This window comes from Gossypium raimondii, chromosome 6 (assembly GCF_025698545.1).
Source record: "Gossypium raimondii isolate GPD5lz chromosome 6, ASM2569854v1, whole genome shotgun sequence".
NCBI classification, from domain to species: domain Eukaryota; kingdom Viridiplantae; phylum Streptophyta; class Magnoliopsida; order Malvales; family Malvaceae; genus Gossypium; species Gossypium raimondii.
This window is the reverse complement of record NC_068570.1, coordinates 58364681-58391073: the sequence shown is the minus strand read 5'-3', so window position 1 is coordinate 58391073 and position 26393 is coordinate 58364681. Positions and strand designations below refer to the sequence as shown.

At 31.3% G+C, this 26393-nt stretch overlaps 2 protein-coding genes across 7 annotated transcripts; one reads left to right on the top strand and one right to left on the bottom strand.

Moving 5' to 3' along the window:
• Positions 1–585: 585 nt before the first annotated feature.
• Positions 586–4742, bottom strand: LOC105774810 (plastidic ATP/ADP-transporter). 6 transcript variants are annotated; one of them, XR_008196700.1, is made up of 7 exons: positions 3755–4742; positions 3089–3343; positions 2833–2976; positions 2395–2742; positions 1917–2312; positions 1568–1693; positions 586–1101 (listed from the first exon to the last, which is right to left on the bottom strand). XR_008196700.1 is itself a non-coding variant. In XM_052632257.1 (6 exons), exons 1-5 carry the CDS (start codon positions 4493–4495, stop codon positions 1953–1955), a joined length of 1848 nt encoding a protein of 615 aa, XP_052488217.1. In that variant the 5' UTR covers positions 4496–4742; the 3' UTR covers positions 586–1101; positions 1917–1952. The 6 variants fall into 6 exon arrangements, 3 of the variants coding, with proteins under 3 accessions (XP_052488217.1, XP_012452836.1, XP_012452835.1); XR_001127553.2 differs by having other exon boundaries at positions 1568–1690; XR_008196699.1 differs by having other exon boundaries at positions 586–742; positions 1568–1690.
• A 16420-nt stretch (positions 4743–21162) lies between these two features.
• Positions 21163–25505, top strand: LOC105774426 (boron transporter 4). The gene is made up of 14 exons (XM_052633011.1): positions 21163–21323; positions 21794–21920; positions 22010–22092; positions 22171–22363; positions 22445–22583; positions 22658–22823; positions 22916–23082; positions 23169–23342; positions 23432–23527; positions 23613–23729; positions 23893–24212; positions 24317–24599; positions 24684–24821; positions 25240–25505. The coding sequence occupies exons 2-14, from the start codon at positions 21817–21819 to the stop codon at positions 25270–25272; spliced, it is 2013 nt and encodes a 670-aa protein (XP_052488971.1). The 5' UTR covers positions 21163–21323; positions 21794–21816; the 3' UTR covers positions 25273–25505.
• Positions 25506–26393: the final 888 nt, after the last annotated feature.

Sequence of the window (26393 nt, the reverse complement as noted above, 5' to 3'; positions counted from 1 at the left end):
TTGAAGTGTTACATTGAAGTTAGCGCAACCAACTATTGCACAGTCATCCATAGAAGCTGAATGCATAGCAATTGCTACAGTTGCATCTGAAACTCTTTGGGTCAACCATCTTTTACAAGAGCTTCAGGTTCCTCCAATTCCCCCATCAATGGTTTATTGTGGTAATTTTGGTGCAAGTTTTCGCTGCCAACATCGTCTGTTGCTTAGTAAAATGAAATATTTGGAGGTTGACATTTATTTTGTTTGGAATTATGTTGAACGCAAGTAGCTAGCTGTTTCACATGTCCATGCAGCTGATCAAATTGCATACATCCTCACCAAGGCTCTTCTAGAGGCTTTTTTTTCATCACAATCTCTCCAAGTTAGTTGTTGAACCTCACCACTAAACTTGAGAGGGGTGTATTAGTGAAAGACCCAATCTTATCTGACTCAAGACTACTTAATATTGAGTGAGTTATTATTTGATTTTTACCATCCCTTAGTTTTCTCTTGTTTTAGCTATTTGGTTTCTGTTTGAACTATTTAGGAGCTTTATCTTATTTGTTAGTCACTTATAGATAATGATGTTTTTCACAATCAGTAAAATAGTGCAGTTATCATCTCCTTCTAAAACCTTATAAAGGTGACCTATAAGTTACAGCTTCTCTTTCATGTCAGTATGTTGAACAAAAATATTAGTCTTGAGGTTGTGCCATTTTTGCTCCTCTAGAGTTAGGCCCCGATGGTTAGCCTTTGGTGTATCCTGCAGCAGTCATAAACAAGTTGCAAAGGATGAATGCATGAAGCAACTCGAGTATGTCAATAGGCATCAGGGAAATAAGCTCAAAATGAAATCACAAGAGCTACAAACTGAAGTTGCAAACAATGATGAGCTGGACAAGCTCGGTTTACAAGCTGATATGGAGTTGAAGCAAGTTGAAAGGATCTGAATGAACTGATCAAGCCAAGCCAGGAATAAAATAAGCCATTATAGTCAGTTTATGTGTTTTGCATTTTACATGCTACATCATAAAAGACAGCCCTCTAGGTTTCTGCTATATTTCATTTTGGGAATTCAAATATTTTACCACAAATACTGAGTAGAGTCGGTCATCCTCATACCTATATCCAAAAATGTACGGAACAAGTACATCAAATATGGTTAGTTCAAGAAAGATGAAGAGTTGAAGCAATATAGCACGAAATTGTTATCCAATTCTAACTCCATTATTGCACAGACCTTTCTTGAAGCATATATCCAAATCTAACTTCGAATCAAAAATTATTGATGCATTCTGTTTCATACATTTCTAGCTATTTTTCACAAGCATTCCTTTAGGTTAAAGTTCTCAATTACATGTAAATTTTCTAATCAACAAGACAACAAAGAATATATTCATGGAAAACAAACCACTGGCAGTCATGTTCTTAACACTTGCTTTGATTCCAGCTATCATGAATTCATCTAATTCAAATGCTCATATGCACAAAGAAAAGAATTTAAAAATATATGGAAAATATGACCTATCTTTTCATTGATGAATATATGTATGTATTTAGATAATATAAGAATCATAATTCTCAAAACCTGAATCCAAAGTAAGGAGTGTTGATGGTTCAAGGACAAGAAAGGGTCAAGGGGGTATCGGAGTTGACACTCCGGGACACACTCCAATGCCTGTTGATGGGCTGCCTGCCAAGTCCTTGCCCACTGCTTTTTATAAGCAAAGAAATGAAAGTGTTTTTATGCGCGTATCGAGTATAAACAACTTCAATAAGCAATATACATAAAGATTTTTAGAACAAAAAGGGGTTTTGATTGATGTCCGATTCTAATGCAATATCTGCAGGACACAGTAACTAAGCGTTTTCTCTTATAGCTATTATTTTTCTCTCTATCTATATATAAAAGAAGTATATTCTAGACGAGTTTTTACCTATCACTGCTTATCAGCTTCTTAGTCTTCTGTTTTCTAAATATTTCTCGGAGTTGATGTTTCTGATGAACTTCCTGTTGAGTCATCTGATGCAGCGTTTAGTAATGAACTATTTGCAACAGAGTCATTTCTAGGTTCAGACACGACGGGGATCTTAACAGCATCTCTTTCCATCTCCTTTTCGAACTCTTCTTCCCTACGCAATGCGGTGAATTGTGTGTCCAAAGACTTGGCTGCTGATAGCCATGTAAAAACAATCATCAAAAGTATACCACCAAGGTATGGGGTTGAATTTGCAAGTGATCCAAAGGTCAAGATCATAAACTGTTGAATCAGAGCACCCCCTGATTTCCCTAATGGATTGCAAACAACATCAATGGCAGCCTTCCCTTTCACCTAAAGAAATCATCAAATAGGTTACATGTAAACGACCGGAAGTTCTGAAAAATATTTGAAATTGTGAGTAAAGATTCCGAACCTTGGTGTCTTCATCTAAAGGAATATAGGCCATTTCTTTGCATGGATCAAACAAACTGTACTTAGCACTCTTGCTGAAAATATTTTGCATGGCACCAACATATACAGCTGCAAGAAGAGGGGTCATGCCGAACTCTGCAAGGGCTGGTCCAAGTGGATCACCAAATAATATCAAGGAAAAGAAACCGACTCCAGTCAGAAGCAGGACAGTAGGTGTAATTTTTGCCGCAACTCCCCATCCGTATTTGTCGAATATAAATTGACTTAGTAGCATCATAGTGAATGTAGCTATCCCAGTTGCAGTCGAGAAATCACCCATGAAGGAGGAGTATTCATTTGGACTTGGAAACTACAATATGGAGGGAGAATCATTAGTTAATAAGCCTGTTAAGATTGAAACTATTTACATACAAGCAGAAAAGGAACCATATAATTTTACCTGTGCTTTGAGCTTCGATTTCCAGGTAACTTCGACAAGGTTGATGCTAATACCATATGCAACCACCAAAGTAGCAAGATCCCTAATGTACCTTGATGATACCAAGAATTTCAAGCTCTCCATTGTTCCCATTTTAGGCTTTTCCTGCAAGTAACATTAATCAAATTGTAGACACAAAATAAGCATGTCCCGGAGAGCCTAACAATCGAAGAAAACAAATACGGTAAACAAGGAGAATAGGTAGCCTATGGATTACCTTCTTCTTCCAGCTACGTGTGGGAAGAGGAACAAACTTATTCACCCACCAGTAAAGGAAACAGATAGTGAATCCCATCAGTACAACAATGCTCATCATTCCCTTTAAGGAGATGGCCCAACCGTCGACTCTGGTACCTAGATTTTTCCTCAAATTAGAGAAGTACTTAACAGTTCGACCGGAGAAAATGAGGGCAACATTAGCTCCTAGTCCGAATAGCGGATAGAATCTTTTTGCTTCCTCAACAGTAGTTATCTGCAGAAGGAAAATGAAACCAAAAAAGGTATATAAATGCTTAAAGTCTCAAAACTTGGCAGGTGCCACTAAACATGTAAGGTGAATGCCACCATCATGCTTGCACAAATGAAAAGCAACCCGAACTAGCAATCGAAAGGTAAATCGATGATGCAAATTGAACATAGCTAACTACTTTTGAAATGCAGAAAGCAACCAGAATTAATGGAAAAAATTAAATTTAATGATGCAAATATATCATTGAACATACTAAACTAGTGTTCAAAACCAAAAGCTAGCTAACTCTATCACTTGTGGTTACCATCAGATGAAGAAAACATGCCATTAAAATACATAAAACTAGCATATGCTTATACAATCATGCAGATTAGCAATTTCCAAAATTCAGTAGGCTAAGATCATATAAATTACCTGATTGGCAAACCCCCAGAACAGAACTGAAATGACAACACTGCCCCAAAGTTCAGCCATGACATAGAACAAACAGAAACTCCAAATCCTCATAATTGCAAGAGGACCAAGAAACCTTGGTCCAAGAACTGCTAGAAGCTTATCAGAAAGGGCTTGAGGGTGGATATAATTGCTGAGAGGATACAACAGGAACCCAAATGCACCAAAAAAGGCTATAAAAGGAACAATAACAGTGTAGAAAAGAGCCTTCTTAGACAACACGTTAGCCAACTTTGTATATAACAACATGAACCCGATAGCCATTGGCAAATTAACCCATGTCTTTAAAAATGGTATTATCTCTGCACTGCTTCCTTTAGCTGTTACAACCAAGACATCCTTTGTATCCCTAAGGATTGTATAATTGAAAAGTATACAAAAGAACATTAACCCAAGTGGTATAATCTTCTTAAGTGTCAGAATCTCAATTCCCATGAATTTTGGCTTCTCATTTTCATTAAAAAATGGCTGCTTCCCATCAGCTGCAGAAGCAGCCTTAGCCTTGCAAATGAAGGGTACACCATTTGGTTTTGCTACAACACTTGGAACTCTTCTATAAAACAAACATAACCCATTAAAGCCTAAAGGTTTAGAAGCAAAAAGCCTATGGGTTAAGCCTTGTGATGGATTCAAAAGACTACTAGCTTTGGTTGGTTTGGGAGGTAATGAAAGAAGCCCTCTGGTTTGTAAAACAGCTTCCATGTCTATCTCCCTTAAGTTTCCTTCAAAAGAACTGAAAATTTAAATAAAAAGAAGAACAAAAACTTAAAGCTTTGAACATAAAGAGAGAATCTTTAATCAAAGTTAAAAGACTTTAGAATCTTTTAAGTTCAAAAGTAAAGAATTTTTTTATTAAGGGTCATTAAGAAGAGATTAGAGCAGTTAATAAGAATGACAAAATTTTGCAGATTAGAAGAGAACACATGGAGGAGGGTGATTTACGTATTTATATGGGAAACCAGAAACAAAAAGAAACTGAAGAAGGAATCCCAATACAATCTCACCCAAGCTTTTACCATTTTTGAATGAAAATATCAATTTGGGTATTTAAAAAGTGATCCGATTTTCCTTCATTGCCTTTGGAGGACCAGTTTGAAGATAAAAGTTATGGAATAAAGTAAATTCTTCACTTTTAGTGACACAACGTCGGCAAAGGAATAGATATAAATAATGGGTGATATCTGTTTGGTTAAATTGTTTGAACTAAAAATATTACTAAATTTATCATAAAAGTTATAAGTTTTATAAAGTAAATCTAATTTTTCTTTAAGAAAAACTTTGGAAAATTTGGGAACATAAATTTATCTTATTTTTAGGCACTAACTATAACCTTAAAATAAAAATTTTAAAAACTTTAAAGGATTTAAATGAAATTTTACAAATTAACCTTCAATGGACAATCTATATCAAAATCATCATTATCGATTGGCAAACCATAAGCAGTATCTGATCACTAAACACAAAGGCATTCCAGCATTCAAAGAAATGGCAAATGAAATCGCCACACTGCTTTCCAGCCAACGCTAATTCTTGATGCAAACACACAACATTTTGGTCAAGTTATGGCTAAATGTTTTTAAGTTAATAGGTAATATTATTTGGTAAATGATCCCACGATTGTAAAATAAATTAATTTTTCTATACAATAATATATATATAAGTCTCTCAATTATATAAAATATTTCAAGACTTGTTAAGCGTAAACATGGGCTCTTGTCAACTAAGAATGCAATGTTCCAATCTAATCCAATCTTTCAACTATGTTTATTAAGTGATATGATTTTCATTAATAGGTTAGATACAACCCACATAATCAACACAACTCATAATCATGTCTCAATAATTGTCCAATGAGTGAGCACTCCTCCGGGCAATCCATTACTTTTTTTTATATTTTTCAACATCCTCCTCCTTTGAAAACTGAAGACTCCCTTTCAATGAAGTAGTAGAAAACATAATCTCCCCCTTTGGATAGTCCACCACTTCAAGAATAGCTTTCAGGATCTTTAAGCATTCATTCTTTTCTCCTTTTTGGGTTAACAAAATGTCAATCTAATCTTCATTGAGCAAGGCAAGTAGATCAGCCACCAAAGCCTTTTGCTTGTCAATCTATTTAATCACAAATTTGGTTTCAGCTCGCAACCTATCACAATGCCTTTGGTTGAATTCAATGAAGCTCTAAGTTTAGCAATTGTTCGTTGTCTGATGCCTTTGGGGATGGAAGTAGTGCTTGCGGGAGTGGGCACTTCCTAGAAAGGAGCCTCTTCCTTGTCATCCTTCTCGGGGTCAGAGCCTGAGACCCCTTCATGTTCATTCAAAACACGTTTCCCTCAAGCCATTTGTGAGAAAATTTGAACTTAGGGACAGGCTTCTCATACTGTTCGGTAGCACAAACGATTCTTGAATTTTGGGAGTATAAGACTTGGAAAATCAAAGATGGTGGTAAGGCAACCAAAACCTTGTAAAAAGCTTTTCAACATACTTTGCAATTTCATCAAAAATAAGTTAACCAAGGTCAAACTCAGTCATCTCGACCACTTTTCTCAACAGAATGGCCATCCTCTTACTCGCTGTATCCCTTTGGCTACTTAGAAGCCAATTTCGAGTGGCAATAGTAAAGATAGCAGCATAAACAATGGACAAAGAGAAAGCATGTAAAGTACGTACCTCTTTTTGGCCAATTATGGCTCTTTTCAAAACATTCCTTATGTAAGCACACTATCTGCTATACCTACACCTCAACCCGCTACATCCCATTTCTCCTTCCCACTTGTATCTAAAGCTTCAAACTACTCGGATACGTCGCGTACAACCACACAACCCACGTTAGTGCATCAGAGTACCATGACACCTACATCCAACACTCCCATGGTCAAACATCTCATAAGCTCTCAACCCAACTTTACATCTGTAAGTAGGGGTTTCCCGAACACCTCTAATCACCTTGAAACCTCTTTCCACAACCCATTTGATTATACCACTTTTCCAACCCAATACCCAAACCAATCTCATCCCAACTCCTTTTTTCAAAAACCCAACCCAAATTAAACCCCAACCCAAAATAAAAACAAAATTAAGAACCTGAAAACCTTATCCATTTCCTTTTTTTTTTCTCCTTAATTTTTTATTGTAGTGATAAAAAAATATTAAAAAGTTCATTTTAGACCCAAAAGCTTTATAATTTTATTTTTTTATTTTTGTTCTTTTCATTTTTTTAAAGAGGTTATAAGTACAATCATAATCAGAATTACAATGTATTACAAGACTAATACAAATATTTATTCCAACCTAAATCAAAATATGATGGAAATTAAACCACAATTATTAGTAATTTAGTACTCAACCCTTTGTTTTTTTTCATTAAAAAGAAACCCCAACTCTCTAAAGATAAAGAGGGCAAGGTGGCCCCCAAAAGGAGGGCTTTCAACCCAAGTGGGGGATTTAAAATTAATTTTTCCTTTTTCCAATTCTACTCATAAAATCTTTCACAAATTCTGTTTAGCTATAATTAAATTATTGCTCGAATTAGTATTATTTCATATGAAAACATTAATTTCATTTAATCAAACCCTTCATTGAATGAAAATGAATTAAAAATGGTCACTGCCACTTCCTTCAATGGATTTTATCATTTATATAGGTCTCATTTCGACACATAAGATTAATGGAAACATTAAAGCAATATAAATACTGCATTGTTTTGTCGATTGAGTCTTAACTCAATTAATATGAATATTGTTATCAATGTAGGAGGACGTGAGTTTAAGTGCGTTAAAGCATATTTCTTTTAATTTATAGGTTAGAGAAAGACTATAAATAAATTTAAAAATTAACTATAATGAAATTATTAAAAAAATCCCTCAAATAAATAAGTGACAACATCTAAAAAAATCGATAGAATTTCCAAAGAAGGAAGTGTACGATAAAGTGAGCCTTATACGTATTTAGAAGGCAAATTATGAAAAGAGAGGAAGACAAGTGTACTTTGGATTTTGGATTTTTTCGATTTTCAGACAAAACAAGGCACAATATTGACCATACAAAATGCTAGTCCTCGTACTTTGTTCTTTTCCAAATCAGTGAACAGCAGAAAATTCTAATTTATTTTGTGAACAGTTTAAATTGAATTGCAAAAAATCTTTGCCAGATAAACTCAGCCAATCGTTTCCAAATAAACTCAGTCCATGTTATTCAGCAAAATGTAAGTGCTTTCCTCCATTTCATGACTGGAAACTAATCTTGTTAGGTAAGGCTTAGATTGAAGTACAATTTTCTCAAAAGATCGGAATTAAATAATAAATTTTTGAATGATCAAAACATAATTTTATAATGTTTTAGTTTACAATTTCGAACATCATAATTTTCTTCATTTTAAAGGAAATTAAAGTACAAATTTACCATAAATTATTTTTTAATTTAATCATTTAATAAGAATTTATATAACAATTTTTTCATCTATTTTTGATAATGATGACTCCAAAATTCAAAAAAAAAAACTAAATTCCATTTCTTCCGGACACTAAATTTGAAATATTGAGCAAAAGTTAAATCTTTATCAAACCATATGAGGAAAAAGAATAGAATTTTCTTAGTCATTCATTTTCAGATAAAGAAAATGATTAGCATGTGTGGCATTTAGATTATTTGAATAATATTTGATGTACCGTCGATGTATAAATCTTATGTATTATCAAGAATAATAACATGACATATCATTAAATTAAACAAAAAAATTGGAATACTTGTTAATGAATACTAATAATTTTAATTAAACATTAATCATAACTATTATAAATAATATCAACAACTCTCGATTTAGTATCTTGGGTTTAAGGTCTAAGATCTCGAGTTTAGGGTTTTAGGATTTATTTATAATTGATTATTATTTAATTATATATGTTTAAATAAAATTATTAGTATTATTTACAAGTTCTTCACTATTTTTATTTTATTTAACGATGAAATGTCATGTTACTATCCATTGATGGTACATGGAAGTTATATACGGACAACGTCTCAAATATTCTCCTATTTTATATTTAATGTAAACAAAAATAAATATTAAATACGTGTATATTTGTTTTTTTTTACATTTTTTATATATTAAGAGAAATATATTTTTGTGCATATTGGAATATGTGTCAAACGTAAAATTAAAAAAATTGAAAAGTTTGAATAACATAATTGTTGATACAAGATCTCAACAAAGGAGGTTACAAAGAGATAGAATAGTGAGTTCACCTAAAGTAGGCGGGGAGCTAGAATATGAGGTTGTGGGGAGAGAAGGAGAATATAAGGAACAAGGAGGAAGGAAACTCAAGTTTTCTTAAGAAAGAAGAAGATCATTTGTCTCTCGTGCTTTGGGATATATAGGAGGGTGTCCTCTTGTTTGGTAGAGCCACATAGTCGACAATATGGAGGGTAGGCCTACCCGTGTGGTCTGTTAGGTAGTAGGGCCATTACAAGTCAATTGTTATCATACATGACACTATGTGGTCCTACTCTAACATTTTCCTTGTTGGGACCGTATAAGGTTATGATTTCCATGAAGGGTCCACAGTGGATCATCTTTAGGGTGAATCAAATAGGATCCTCAAAGGGTCAACCATAAATGATTCTGGATAGAAGATCGCTACAAATGATATCTAGTGGAGGATTGCTTTCAGGCTATTCTCATTGGAGGGTTATTGATAAGTCATCTCATGTTCTACCATGTATCCTTACTAAAGTAGGGGTATAACTATAATATAATATTGTTGTCTCAACTTAAATTTTACTTGTGTTGGCTGATAAAAAGATTGAATGTGGAACAATTTCTTTATTAAAAAGGAGAGGAAAATATGATATAAATAATACAATTTTTTAAAAAATATATAGTTTGGTTTAATTCATTTAATGGTTTTAATTGTGAAGGTTCCAATCTAATGAATAGTGAGGCTTAATTTTCTTGATCTCCTTTTGAATTTTCATTCTATAGACTTTTCTTTTCTGAATAAAATTTTATATACTTTTTCAAACTTTTCTTTTTCATTCAGGTCCAATGCTTAATTTGGTAGAAAGTGATGTTATTGGGTTCTTGATAATTTTCATATGTGGTATTATAAACTTGTATCATTCACTTCTCTTTAATAATTAGTTTTACATAGATTTTTACATTGTTCATATATATATATATATATATATATATATATATATCATTTTATTTTTGTGACATTACATGTATTTCTTTTTTTTATCATCATGTTTCCATTCAATTAATAATTTGCATAGATTTTTCATTAGGGCCGAATCCAAGAATTTGATATGGAAGGCTAAAATAAAATTATAAATTATTCGGTCAAAACTAAAAAATTTAATAATTTTGAGAGACTAAAATTGTTATTAATCCATTTAATCAAAGGGCCAAGACCCTTGCCCCCTTCGCTACCCCCATTGTTTAGGAAATTTTAACTATTTACCGAAATTTCTAGCTTATACCAATACCAAAATTTCTAACAAAAATATTAAAAATAAAATATGTGTATATATTTGAAGAGGGATAGAGTGAGAGTTGTCCAGAATTTAAAATCGAGATTAAATGTTAAGCTCTTTTTTACAAAATGTCAAAAACTACTCATAGCCCCTCCCAACCTATAAATAGGAGAATAATGCGTTTTAGTGCACTCGAACCCATATCTTCCTGCATTAATAACAATACCTATGCCAATTGAACTAAGACTCAATTGACTTTGTATTTTAATTTTTAAAAATTGATAATAAATTTATTTTACCTCCACATTTTATTTTTTGGTTAATCTCTTAAATAAAAAAAAGTATAAATATAAAAACTATAGCAAATATATACATATATAAAGCTCAAAGTGAAACCCAAAATTAGGGATGTGAATCTAAATAAAACTAAAACAAGTAAACAAAAGCAAGACCAACATAAATACTAGGGTAAACTACATCATCATTAAATTATTAATAAGTTTGTGTTTTAATCATTTAACTTTAAAAAGTTACAAAATTGTTATTGAACTATTCGAAAATTTTTATTTAATTCACTAGATTGTTATGTTCTTTTTTTAAAAGTCCAACTAGCGAGCTCCAAGTGACGATTTGATGATCGATGCAATGGATTAGTACCTATTGGCGAGTAAAAGAATGGTATTTAAGTCCAAGTTGATTTGATGGCCATTATCGAAAATCAAAGAATAAAGTGATTTTGATTTTAATTTACAAATTCGTGATGTTCAAAATTGTTTCATGAAAAAAAAACCAGCTTGTAAAAGAGAAAAGAAAGAAGAGCTTTCAATTGGTGTAGGTGATGTGAACAAAGAAGCTTTACAATAACACTTTTAATAGCCCGGTGACTTAAATGAAAACTTTCAAATAATTTAATAATCATTTTATAACTTTTTAAGTTAAATGAATAAAACATAAATTTATTAATAATTTAATGACCTTGGTATAGCTATAAACCTTCTAGCTTCTTTTTAGGTATCTAAAGTGTTTTTAGGGTGAAATTTATACTTAAAGCTTTGCTCCTTTAAGCATATTGACTATTTTACTAATCACATTAATTAACTACTAGATTTTATCACACCTACAATGTGTGTGAACAAAAATAATTTATATTAAATATATATTTATAAAACATGTCAACCAATATTATTGGTGAAGTGAGAAGGGATTTTTATATAAATTTTTTGTTCTTATGTTTGATTCTCAAATGATTTTTTCAGTTATTTTATTTGATGTCTAAATAAAAGTATGAAAAGACAAAAATACTTTTATATTAAATATATATTTATAAAAAATGCCTCGCATTTTCGAACCCTTTCAAGCACTTATCGTTACCTGTATCGCGACACGAGAACGTTAGAATTGCAACACCTCCAACAAGCGACAACATTGCAATGAGGCGGTTTTCGACGATGCGACATCACGGGTCCTTCTTCTAGTTAAACTCTATTTTCTTTTTTCATCGAACTTTGATTGTTATAGGGATATTTTAGTCATATATTCACACGAATTTCATCCTATAAAAGGGAATGTCATGTTTTGAGATTAAAAAAGATTAAGATAGTTTTGAGAGATCTTTAAGGGGATGTCATGTTTTAGTCAGAGAGCTTTGTTTTCGGGGTTTAGGGCTTATTTGTTTTTGGCTTATCTCTATCTTGTACTTGTTCAGATTATTTTCCGTTTTAGTGAAATTTTCTTTATCCTTGGTTTTTATCCTCTTCAGAGGAGTTTTCCACGTAAAATATTTGTGTTCGATCTTCTCTACCTTTTCTATTTCGTTGTTTATACGGATCGATCCCCAACAATAATATTAACTATCCTTTAAAATAAAAGTATTTTAGTAATATTATAACTGAATTGATATCGAGTTGACTCATGATACCAACTCAATCAATCATTTTATACATATAGTATAGATGAAAAGATAAATATTTCAAATAAAAAGCAAAAATGACAAAATTTACAAAAAATGTAACTTCAATATGATTAAGTGAAAATTTGAAAATAAAAATAAAAATAATGACCAGATTAAATATATAAAAGTTTTCAAAAAATAAAGTTTTAGAAAATTGAAAATTGAAAAAAATTGAAAAAATAAAGTTTTTCCATTAAATTATTGATTAAATTTTCTTTTCCACCACATGATTACTATAACTAGTCAAGGTTGTCTCTAGCTATGAAAATACCTAATTTCTATAGTTTAGTTATTTTCCCAATTTTTCTAGCTTGGGGATAGCTGAGTACGGCCATTAATGAAGGAAGTTGACAATACGTACGTTTGAATTCACGAATTTTGAAGATGTTATAATGACAACAATTAACATATTTAATATTATTTTATATGGTTTTTACACTTTAATAATTTATTTTATATAAAATTTAAAATTTTAATCATTATAAAATGATATATTAATATAAATATTTTATTAACTTTAATTCTCACCATTTATAATTATATATTCTTGTAGCATGGTTCTCTCTCAACTCTTGTGGCACGAAACTTTCTTATTTATTTGTAACATCCTAAAAATTGGGTTTGAAGAAATTGGGTTTTGAAACTAAGAGTGGTCATCTCTAGATTTTGAGTTTAGATTTTGGAAACTTATGACAAGTAAATTGATCTAGTTTAGTGGTTAAGTATTCGGGGTATATGTATGAGGTTCTAGGTTTGAATCTTGTTTTTAGAAATTTTGTTATTTTGCTTAAACCCTTACCTTTGAATGTTGGGTTTATAAGTTAAATTCTGTCAATTGATATTAAGAATGAACTTGTTGGTTCAATGGTTAAAGTTTTTGTATACTCTTTGGCCCTGTGTTCGAATCCTGGCGAAAGCAATAGGAAATATTTTATTTTAAATTTTGTGTAACTCACTGTTCATGAAAATTGGAGGCACACGGGCGTATGCCCAGGCCGTGTGTGGTTATGTGTTATGCAGGGTTCATACTGGCCAAGGACACTGGCGTGTGTCCAGGTCGTGTAACTCACTGATTGCGGATTGGGACCACATGGGCGTGTGTCAGGCCGTGTGAAACAAACGGGCAAACACATAGGCATGTGTGGGATCGTGTCACAGACGTGTGAACTAACATTTGGACTTTTTCCCTTGGGCCACAAGCATCGTTCGAAACGAACGCAGGCCTACTTTAAGGCCTGTACGATCTGAATTAGGCAATATAACTTGATATTTGATGATCTGATGATGAACAAGTTGTGGTCTACACGTATGTATGTTATGTTTGAACTTAAGTGAATATGATTTGTCAAAATGTAATGTAGTATTGTCTGATGTGCGCGAATTATCCAGGTACAATCTATAATGTAATATAATTATTTTTATATTAAATTATATTAAAATATTTCAAATATTTTATTTTATATTTTTAAGTCTAAGTTTTAAAGGACTAATCTGAAAATTAATTTTTTTTGTTATTCAATGTTACATGGAATAATCATTCTTTAGTGATACCAAAAATAGCTATTACGAGAAGATAAGTAATAAGAAAATGGTGATAATTTCATTAAATGAGTATTACGTTCAACCAAACAAAAGAACAGTTTACCATTCATTGAATAAAGGGAGAATGCTATTACATTCCCCCAACCAAACATGATATTAATACTAGGATTCATAGCTATCAGGACACTTGCCTATGAATCAACTAAAATGTTAGGTATAATCTAAGAATATAGCAACCAATAAAATTGGTGTTTGGTATTTATGAAAGTTGATCAAGTATGGTACATAGCTTGTTTTAATCAACATATGCAATTAATATTGCAACGTAAAGTTTGCTTGGCAGTTGCGATGAGAGAATAAAACAATAAAATAATAAAAAAATGCAGACCGAGTATTTTTGTATCCAATTAGATTCAACCACCTGTGTAGGGCTTTGCTTAAAGAGCAAATTCACGAGACAAACTTCAACAGTACAAACTTTGCTAGCCAAACCAATCCATGATAATTGCATCCGCAAAGATAATACAATTTGTATGCACTCACTATTTACCCAAATATTCTTTATACGAGGCTAGTAAACACCCCTAAAGATATGTATATAATAAGTTATCACAAAAAGCACAAAGAAAAGTCTCGAATAATGCTCACAAAATACCAACTTAGGGTGAGTTTGGATGGGCAGTGCATTTACCTGCAGTTAGTAAAAATAGCGGTGGTAGTGAGATTAAATACTGTAGCGTGGGACAAAAAGTAAGCTAAACACACCGCACCCAATCACCCATCCAAACCCACCCTTAGCTCCCTTTGATACCTATGGAGGAATAAACTTTATCTCTGTATAGGCTTGTATTGTAATCTCTTGTTCAATAAACTCCTAAAATATCTCTTTATTAAAGTCAAATGATAATCACAAAGGGAAAGAGATAAAATCCCATATTTTAAGGACTTTCATATCCTTCTTAATTGCTCTAGTTTCTTATTAAAAAAATTCCTATCTTATTGCATAAAATTATGGTAAATTTCACTTATCTTACAAGTAAAAAAGATCATGTTATACTTGACTTTATTTGATAATATGTTTTGATATAACAAATTAAAATGTTTTTGAATAAAAGTTAAAATTGACAAAATGATAAAATCAAATTAAAATGGTTTCATTTGAGTTAAACATTTTCAATAAAGTTAAAACTATTTTAAAACAAGTGAGTATTGCTCCAGGCGAAAAAGTATCGATACTTTATGGCCAAGTATCGATAGTTTTTAAAATATCGATACTCATTCTAAAATCGATACCAAATTGACATTCTGTTTTCAACCAATTTAGCTAATTATTGATCCAGTCTCGATGCTTTTTATATGGTATCGATAAAAGTCCATTTGTATCGACATCTTTAGCTCAAATGGTCATTGAACTTTGCATTAAATGCTAATAGTATCGATACTCGTAGGCAAAGTAACGATACTTTTTATTACAGTTGAATTTAATGATTTGGTATTTTCATCCCTAATAGCTCTATTTATTTTCTCAACAACCACAACGGTTAGAAATGAATTAGAGGGTATAAATACCATCTTCCAAAGGACCTACAACAACAAGAGAGATCATCAAGCATAAAGATCAATCAAAGTAACTTTTGTGCTTAATTCTTTCATACATTTCTTGTACACGCTTGTGAGCTTTCATTGTTATTCTTTAGCTCAAGTGTATTCTTGTTTATTTGTGCTTAATTGACAAATATTCTGATCTTGTAATGATTACTTCTTAGTTTGCTATTTGTTGTTCTCTTTGAGAGAGTTGCAATATTAAGATTTTAGGTAGAAATCTTAAGGGAGATTGTAAGATTAAAATTTGCCCTCAAAGGTTGTTAAAGCTAAGGTAGTGGAGTAGGCAATTGAGATCGAACCACTATAAATCGTTGTGTTCTTTGTTGAATATTCTTTCTTTGCTTCCACCATTTTTCTTAAGGGCCAATTCACTTCCCTCCTGACGATTTCGAGTTGCTTAATCAAGTTAACACACCAACACAGACTAATTTAAGAATCATGGTGTTAAAACACAATTAATTTCTCAAAAAAACACACAATTAATGGTTGAAATAAACATTTCTTTAAGAATAAATAGACTAAAAAGTTTCCCTATAAATTATTGACTAAAAGGTCAGGTTTAATCCATAGAAATAATTGGTGTTTGGTATATATAATGAGCACTTCAAAAATTAAGGCCTTAATAACACAATTAATTTACGTGTCTTTGATTAAGTCATGGAGAGTTTCAAAATTAATTATTATTCAAAACAATGTAAACCTTTTACCACCCAAGTCAAATCATATGTAAAACTAATTATGCTCATTAAATTATTATTATTTTAAATTAATTATTATTGCCAAATATTGTACCAAGTTAATAAATTAGGAATATAAATTCAACAGTTTGAGACGTGTTGGACACCGTCTTCAAAAGATATTTCCTCGTATAACATATCTCTCAAGATTTTACCAGGCTCTTTCGTTATAAAATTAGAACATGAATCGATAATATATTATATAATTAGATGACTTAATATCAATAGTTAGTTTTGGTAATTTGCATGTCTGTTTTATGGTTCATGTTTAGGGTTTGTGGTTGTCCCTCTTAACAATGTTGTCTCCTATGTTCAAATATAAGTTCTCCTCTTAAGAATGCAATATGCCTATACGTTCTCTTAAATTCAACCATGATGTGTGCTGTAGTGGTTGCTCACATCATCCCTAAACCATTACGTGGGAAGTTCAATCCTCGCCCCGTCAATCTTTTTGAATAACACCCATGACGAAAAGATTAACGATTGCTACCAACAATGAATACTCTAATTTCGGAAAAAGAAAAAAGAAGAAGCTAAATTCCGTTGCAAATACTATGTATGACATATGAAAAACAAAACCTACCTATACAATATACCTAATTCCCCCAATTTGTACACAACAAATTGTTTCTTTCAGCATACAAAAAATAAATCTGTCATCTATAGTTACCCCTCAATTTGAGATCCTATCTTTAGTTGGTAATCTGTTCCATAAAGCCATCGAAGCCACAAGTGAATATCTCGGAATGTACAATTGGGAACCAATATATAAATTGAATTATTCACATGTAAAATACTATATAAATTTATAATATTTTATAAATATAAAATTATTTTAAATAAATTGAAAATATTTTTTTCTTTATTTCTTTTCTTATATAATAATAAATTTAATCTTGTCGTTTACATTTTTTATTAATTTTCTCTTTATTTGTTTTTCGAGTTAAATTTTGGTTATTATTAATCTTTCAAAAAATAGTTAAATCCATTTTTTAATAGAAATGCTAACTAAAATATTAGTTTTTAACATTGTTGGCCTGGTAAGTCGCATGGTAGTCCATGTGCACATTATGCTAACATAGCACAATTTGTCTTATATGTGATGCCAACAAATAATTATAAAAAATTAAAAATTAAATCAAATTAAAATTAAAAAATTCGTAAAAATTTATAAAATTCAAATAAAAAAATAGCATGAAGTATACGTGGATTGTCATGCTGGCTGCCGTGTTTAAAATTTTAACATTTTAGTTAGCATTTTTGTTAAAAAAATCATTTCAACTCTTTTTCGAAAGGCAAACTTGACTCTTTTTAAAAGGTTAAGGACCAAATTTTGCTTAAAACTAATACGAGCCAAATTGACAAAAGATGCAAACGTTAAAAATTAAAATTGACATTATACCTAAAAAGAATTAAATTCACAAATACCCTTTCAACCCTTAGTTAGACCTTGTCCTAGCCAAAAGCATCTAAAATTGAAATAAGATTGGTAAATGTAATGCATAATATTTTTTGGTCCTCCAACTTTATAAAAATTTTATTTTAATTTTCTTTTAATAAATTAAACTTTTTTATCAAATCACCCTAAAATGAATAAATGTTTTTTTAAATTTTGTTGACATTACATACATGTATGACACATCAATATTTAATTAATATTTTAAATTTTAAAACATATAAATTATTTTTAAAATTTTAAAATCATTAAAATTATTTAAAAATTATAAAAAATATTTTAATATTTTTAAATTTTAAAAAATAATTATATGTTGATGTATCATATACATGGAAATCCACGTGTATGTCACATCAGTAAAATTAACAAACGTTAACATTTTAATCAATTTTGAGGTAATTAGACAACAAAATACAAATTCAATGACTAAAAAAAGCGAAACATTAAATAAAAGGTTAAAATGTGAAAAAGTCATAATACCTAAATATAATTTATTTCCTTTATCCTACAAAATTCTCTTAATGCACTAAATATATATAATTCTATAAGTATTAATGAATTACATGATGATGCATCAACAAGCAAAACTAAAAGCTAAATTCACTTAACTTAATTCTCAATAATATGTTTAATAATATACATCAAATATTAACCCATAGAATAATTATATTATCAAAACTTATTTAACTAAAAAACTTTGTACAATTCAACCCAAATTCTATTTTTTATCAAATAAATTTATTCAAGTAATAATTGTCACAGCAAAATTGGAATTTTCACTTAAAAATGCGATAAATATTTATTTTAGTACGTTTGAAGCGTATTCTCCTCCTATTTAAGGTTTGGGAGGGACTATGAGTAGTTCTAAGAATTGTATCAAAAAGAACAGATATGATCGATAAGAACTTATAATAAGATTAATGTTCAAAAATAATATAATTAATAATGAAATAGGAAGATATTTTAATGGTTAAAAATATTTTCACTTATATTTTATATTAATTGATATAAGGTAAGCACATACGTCACCATAACAAACCAATTAACCAAACCATAAAACCTAAGTTTCAATTTTTTTAAAAAAATTATAAAAAAATTCAACTTAAAAATCAAAAGATGGGACAAAGTTCTTAATAAATGTTAATTTGGCATTTTTAGATTTGGCCTTTCTAGAGTCATTCTCAAATGTATATTAATTTTAAAATAGAGTTATTATTTATTAATTAATTATTATTTTGAATAACATTATTTTAATTATATTCAATAATTCAAATAAATATGATTTTATGCTAATTACTATAATTAAAAATTAATTAAATATAAAATGCGTTAAATCACGTCCAATCAATGTAATATTAGAGACTAATTTCAACACGCATCTTAATCTTTTTTTTTAACAAACTAATTTATTTGTCATGTAATTGTCCTCATATATAAATACATATTATATTACAACTAGACCTGTCCATGGGCCGGGCCGGGCCCACAAAAAATTTCAGCCCGTTTACTATGCCCAGGCCCGGCCCGGCCCGAAATATGGGCATGAGATTTTGCCCAGGCCCGGCCCAAAGAAAAAATATGGGGCCCGAGCCCGGCCCGTTTTTAATTAAAATTAAAATTAAAATTATTTTTTTAATAAAATTAAAACTAATTGTTATTAAAATTAATTGTTAGTAAAATTATCAAATTATTAATTGTTAATTGTATTAATTGTTGTAATAAAATCTAACATTTGATTAGTAAATTTATCAAATTATTAATTGTATTAATTGTATTAATTGTTGTAATAAAATCTAATATTTGATTAGTAAATTTATCAAATTATTAATTGTATTAATTGTATTAATTGTTGTAACAAAATCTAACATTTGATTAGTAAAACAAACTTGATGTTTTATTATTATTATTTTGTAACACTAGTTAAGGAAATGAAAGTAAATAAACTTAAAATAAAAAACAATTATATTTTAAAAATAAAAAATATATATTTAATATTTTTCGGGCCGGCCCGGCCCAAAAAAATCTTGCCCGAGGCCCGGCCCATTTTTTAAACGGGCCTAAAATTTTACCCAAGCCCATATTTTTACCCAAACCCTCCTATATTTCGGGCGGGCCGCCCGGCCCATGGACAGGTCTAATTACAACCTACATTAATATTTAAGTCCAATTTTACACGTGGCATAGTTACTTTTGTGACAAGTGGATAGTCTCTTTACCATTTTTTTACATTGAATTAATGTCAACCTTGGAAGTAGGAATATATTAATCCATGTCCGAATTTTTTTTACCTAATTAATTAATTTTAAAATATTTTATCTAATATATATTTAAATTATTTCTGTGTCACCCCCAATCGGATTTTTAAACATGATAGTTCAAATTGCAATTTACATGTACTTCATGCTAATTTTTTTTAAGGTTTATATATTTAAAATCATTTGTTGACATAACATGTCAACATGCGGACTGCTATACTAACATTGTTAAGAAAATTAATGTTTTAGTCAAGATTTACATTGAAAAACATAATTTGACTTTTATCAAATTTAGCTAAAAAAGGGGTCAAGTTGACGATAAATGTAAACATTGAGAGCCAAATTTAACATTAAAAACCAAATACAACTTTAATTGAAAAAGTAAATTTAAGATGACTTGAGTTCAGATATCATATATTTTCAAAATTATCAAAATATAAAAAAACATAAATATCCTTAAATTAATATTTATTTTTGGTGTATAAAATAAATTAAAACTCAATCAAAGCATTAATATATAAAATAAAAATGACATCAATTTCAACATTAGAAAGATAGAGTGATATCACTCCAAAATCCAGTATTAATTAAACTATATGTTTTTGGTTTATTCGTACGGCTTTTATAGTATTATAAGTGATCTAAATAAAATTAATTTAGTTTTTGCGTTATATGTTATCGAGCGGTCGATTTTCACTCATGAGAATGAAGCATATTTCGTAATCAATTGTTTATCTCATTTGAAAAATTAAAACGACAGACAAAATTAAAATTTCTTTTAAAGAAGCTAAAATGAAATATAAATATTTAGAGGATCAAAGTATAAATTTATCATTTTATTAATCTATAACTTCATGAATTGTAAAGGAGTTTATTCTTAAATTTTACCATTTTAAAATCTAAGACCCTACTTATCCTTCACGCCACCTCAAGTTTTATATCTTAAAAAATTTAGACAGAGGTCGAAATATAAATAAAATAGTCAAAATTGAAACATAAATTGTTAGAGAAATCAAAATATAATTTTATTATTACGTTATCTTGTAACCTCACAAATTTAAAACGAATCTATTTTTACAATTTTATCATTTTAAATCAAGACCCTTACCTACCATTGACGTGGTCATGTTAAAAAATAAGTTTTATATCGATTTTTGATTGGTTAAGAGAATCTCTAATTTTAAGGAGTATTATACATCAAATAAAATTTGATTGAACGGTCCATTCGGTTCGATTTTTAATTTTTAAATAATAATAATTTAAACCTATTGAAGAAAAAAACGTACGGAGGTTGGGTTTAGGTGAATAGGCACCACCAAAATGAGGCAACATCAAGGAATTTCCCTACAATTTTTGGCCAATCTCATTGGCTATATTGCTTTCTCTTCTCAGCCCTAAGATTAACAAAACTAAAATAAAAAAAACCATACAAATACATGAGTTTGTCACTAACAGTTTGAACTTAGAACCCCAGTCTAACATCCAGAGACTGGTGGCTGTTCTATATAAGCATGTAGGGAAACTCTTGTTCTTGGGTTGCCATTGTTTTTTATCATTTTGTTTGCCATTGTCTCTCAATATATTATTATTGTTATTTGGTTTCTGGTAAAAACCCTGTTTTCTTTCTTTTTTCCGAATCTTTGTCTATAAACCAATCTGCATGTTTTGAATCATTTGTTTTATATATATGCATGTAAGGCATATATGCATATGCATATGTTTTTATGTTTATAGTGTAGTTTATAACATGTGAGGGGTGGGTGGGTTATGAATGTGAAACCAAACATGTTAGGCACTAATGTTATGTTTGGTTGACAGGAAAATAGTGATGAAAGTAAAATCAAAGTTTTCTTTTGAAAAATCTTGCCCTGTTTTTTTCTTCTTCCAAGTCAAAGTTTGTATGTGTTAAATTGTTAGAATTTCATAAAAAAAATATGACTTCAATATAATAACAATCCAACTGGTTCATATTTTCTATTTCAGTTTCCAAATCTTTTCCACTAGAAATGGAAAACTTGAAAGCCCCTTTTAAGGGTATTGCAAATGATGTTAAAGGAAGAGCAGGTTGCTATAAACAAGATTGGATTACTGGTCTTCGTTCAGGACTGGGGTATAATACATCTCTATGTATTTGATAAAATGCGTAAAATGAAAGTAAATTTTGGTATATATTCAAATATTTACTCTCCTTTTTTGTAGGATATTAGCCCCAACTACCTATATCTTCTTTGCTTCTGCTCTCCCCGTTATCGCCTTCGGCGAGCAACTGAGCCGAGATACAGGTTTGTCACTGTTCCATTCACGAAACAGTATTCAATGGTGAAGTTAAAAGGTTATGTTTAACATGGATTTGGGTTTAGATGGGAGCCTAAGCACGGTTGAAACGTTGGCATCGACTGCCCTTTGCGGTATTCTACACTCAATATTCGGTGGCCAACCACTTTTGATTCTTGGAGTTGCAGAGCCAACTGTTATCATGTATACATATTTGTATAACTTTGCAAAAGGAAGAGACGAATTGGGGCAGGAACTATACTTGGCTTGGGTCGGATGGTAAAACGAGTCTCCGTTGTTATCAGTTTTGCGGAAATTTTGGAAAGTACTTGATCTTCTAAGTTGATATATGTTTTGCAGGGTTTGTGTTTGGACTGCTCTCTTGTTGTTTCTGCTTGCAGTATTCAATGCTTGCACGGTAATTAATCGGTTCACAAGGATTGCAGGCGAGCTTTTTGGCATGTTGATCAGTGTTCTGTTTATTCAAGAGGCTATCAAGGTAAAATCTGATCAAAAGAAAATAAATCATCTACTATATGAAGTTCTAAACACCTACCGATGATTCGATTGCAGGGAGTTGTGAGTGAATTTCAAGTTCCCGAACATCAAGACGCGAAGTTAGAGAAGTATCAATTTCAATGGCTTTACACAAATGGATTGTTGGGAATCATATTCTCGCTTGGCCTTCTCTATACTGCCTTGAAAAGTCGACGGGCGAGGTCATGGTGGTATGGCACAGGTTTGTCAAGCAAACAAATTCATAGCATTTGACTATTTTCAGATTTAGTATACAAAATAAGCTCTCATAAATGGCTGCTGAATGTTGTACAGGGTGGTTTAGAAGCTTCATTGCAGATTATGGGGTACCTTTAATGGTTGTAGTGTGGACAGCAATGTCATTTAGTGTACCAAGCAAAGTTCCTTCTGGGGTTCCAAGAAGGCTTTTTAGTCCTCTGCCATGGGAATCTGCATCAACACAACATTGGACCGTAATTAAGGTAACCATACTCGTTTATCGTATATGTCTTGCAAGAAAAGGCTACAAGGTTCAAGGTTGACAGTGTTATAAATAATCAAATTGCAGGATATGGGAAGGGTCCCTTCATTGTACATCTTTGCTGCATTTATTCCAGCTGTGATGATTGCGGGACTTTACTTTTTCGACCACAGCGTTGCTTCACAAATGGCACAACAAAAGGAATTCAATCTCAAAAATCCATCTGCATATCATTATGACATCTTGCTGCTTGGATTCATGGTAAACCTCATGCTCGAATGGTACCACCACCCGAATTATAAACAATCTTATCGTATACTCACGTTTTACCACTGCTAACATGCTTGCAGACTTTACTTTGTGGACTAATCGGCCTCCCTCCTTCGAATGGAGTCCTACCACAGTCTCCTATGCATACTAAGAGCCTTGCAGTTCTCAAAGGGCAGGTGGGTACATACATTCTAAAGCAAAGTTTCCTATCAAATATAATTGACGTGGTTACATGCTTAATTTTCTGTGTATGAAATGCAGATCATCCGACGAAAAATGGTGGAGAGTGCGAAAGAAAGCATAAAGCAGAAAGCTAGTGAATCCGAAATATACGGCAAGATGCAAGCGGTCTTCATTGAAATGGACAGGAGTCCAGAAGTAAGTGTCTAAGTGATCCTTTATCTTGAAACATTGCAAATGACATCTTAGTCCACAACTCGTAGTTTTGCTTCAACCCCAAATTGCCGGTCCATATTCTCTGAATACATAGCGATAAGTCTTATACAATGCCTGCATCTGACCTTAACTATTCCAATTACAGACTGCAGTTGTTAAAGAGTTAGAAGACTTGAAGAAGGTTGTTATGAAAGGTGAAAATGAAGGAGAAATCAAAAAGGAAACATTTGATCCCGAAAAGCATATCGATGCCTACTTGCCGGTTCGAGTTAACGAACAGAGAGTGAGCAATCTTTTGCAGTCACTCCTAGTTGCTGCATCAGTATGCGCTATGCCTGCAATCAAGTTGATACCTACATCTGTTCTTTGGGGATATTTTGCATACATGGCCATTGATAGTCTTCCCGGCAATCAGTTCTGGGAAAGGATGTTACTTCTCTTCATCACACCTACTCGGCGATACAAGTATGCAGCATTCTCTTTGCTTCAAGTACCTTGATTGTTCACAATAAACACATTCCTAGGCAATTTGTTAATTCCTCTGCTGCATCAATGATCCAAATTTGCAGGGTGTTGGAACATGTTCATGCTTCATTCGTGGAGTCGGTACCGTACCGATTTATGGCGATGTTTACACTCTTCCAGTTCATATATCTCCTCATATGCTTTGGTGTAACATGGATTCCTATAGCTGGAATCTTGTTCCCATTGCCCTTCTTCCTTCTCATCATCATAAGGCAATACATTCTCCCAAATCTCATTCTCCCAAATTATCTCCGTGAACTCGATGCCGCCGAATACGAGGAGCTTACCGGTGCCTTCCCAAGAACATCCCTCAGCTTCTCTTCAAGGGTATTTGCTATCGGTCATTTTCTATTTGTAGAGCCATAAAAAACTAACAAAAACAGCTAAAAATGTTGATTTCTTTTTGGTTAGGAAATGGATATATCTCGTCTTGAGAATGAGGCTGATGCAGTTGAAAGGTTTGATGCTGAGTTATTAGATGAGTTGACAACAAGTAGAGGAGAGTTAAAGCTCCGAACTGTTAGCTTCAGTGAGGAGCGGAAGGGCCAGGTAGGATGCTCCAGTTTTTTTGTACCTGTGTTCGGCATTCATGTGTGACACATAAGCACAATGATATGACTTTCAAAAATCTCCCAAATACGTTAAAAAACTCGAAAAAGAATCTAACCATACGTTTGTGATATGCATGTCTATATCCAATACTCGTACTTGAGATTGAGTAATATAGCTTTTTCGTGCATGATAATTTTTTCACTCTATTACTTTAAGTCTTCGTTTTTCTTAATTTACTTATATCTGACATTCGTATTTGACACATAGGGATATGACCTTGAAGAATCTTTTACGTACATGAATTAACTTAGAAAAAACTAATCATACCCGTATATAAATAACATAACTCTTTCATACATGATTATCTTGCTAATGAATTTTGTATAATAATGTCTTTTATATTTGTCTTTTGCAGGTTTATCCAAAGGATATTGTTGAGGAAGAATGAGATTGAGAGATAAAGTTGAAAAACATGAACATCATATAGGCTTCTTAGATGTTTTCCTTTTTTTTTTTCTCTTCTTTTTTTTTTCCCCTTTTTTCCTCCATGGTTGAATCTGAAAAATTCCACTTAGCCCTTCCATATATGTCAAATGCAAATATATTTCTATGTAAACTACAAAAACATGCATGTAGTGTGTTTTTTTCTACCTTCAACACGCAAATCTATTTCCATGTAAAGTGTAAATCTATTTCATTATTTTTTTTTTCACAAGAAAAAAAAACCTTGGTTGCTCAAACTAGACTAGACCAATCAGTTAGAGTATAGGTTCAGAGAGACATTAGATTGATTGACTAGTGAATCGGGAGAAATCAAACTAAATATTTTTATGAATTTTTTATGAATTTTTTAATAATTAATTTAATTGAATCGTATGAACCAGTTAAACCGACAAACCAATTACTTGATTGGTTTAACCTCATGCAAAAAAAAAACAATTAGGAAATGATCATTTTGAACATAAATTCTGTCTAGTCACTAATAAAATAATAATTTACCGACGAAATTAAAATCCACCAAAATATTTCATCATAAAAAGCATTTTACTTGTAGTATTAGCAACAAAAGAACCTTGGAGGCTAATATTATACATGTAAACGCGAGTAATCGTGAGGCCATAGAGATTTTCGATTGACAATGTTGTTGTCAAGATAGTAAAAATACATTTTAAAAAAAGATTGGAGAACGAAAGGTCTTATAATAATAAAATTTCGTCACTAAAAGTAAAAAAAATACAAAGAGTTAGGGTCCCTAGCATAAGCTATGCAAACCTCAAACATTGTACCTATTTGATGATGACATTTGAGGTAGGGTGTTGAGAAAGATATACTAAGTTTGTTTTTAAGTGTTTTCAACTTGGGATTTTGTAAGCTTCTACGTTTTCTTTACAAGTCCACTAGTTTAAGTTATGGCCCTCAATCTTTTGTCTTTTCTTTCATTACACATTTACTATAGGTGAAATCGATTCTTTTAAGAGAATTTTTTGAAATATTGTTTGATTAAAGTTGATAAACCGTCCCTTAATAGGTTGGTATCAGGGGCGAAGTCAGAAAATTTTTCTAGGGGGA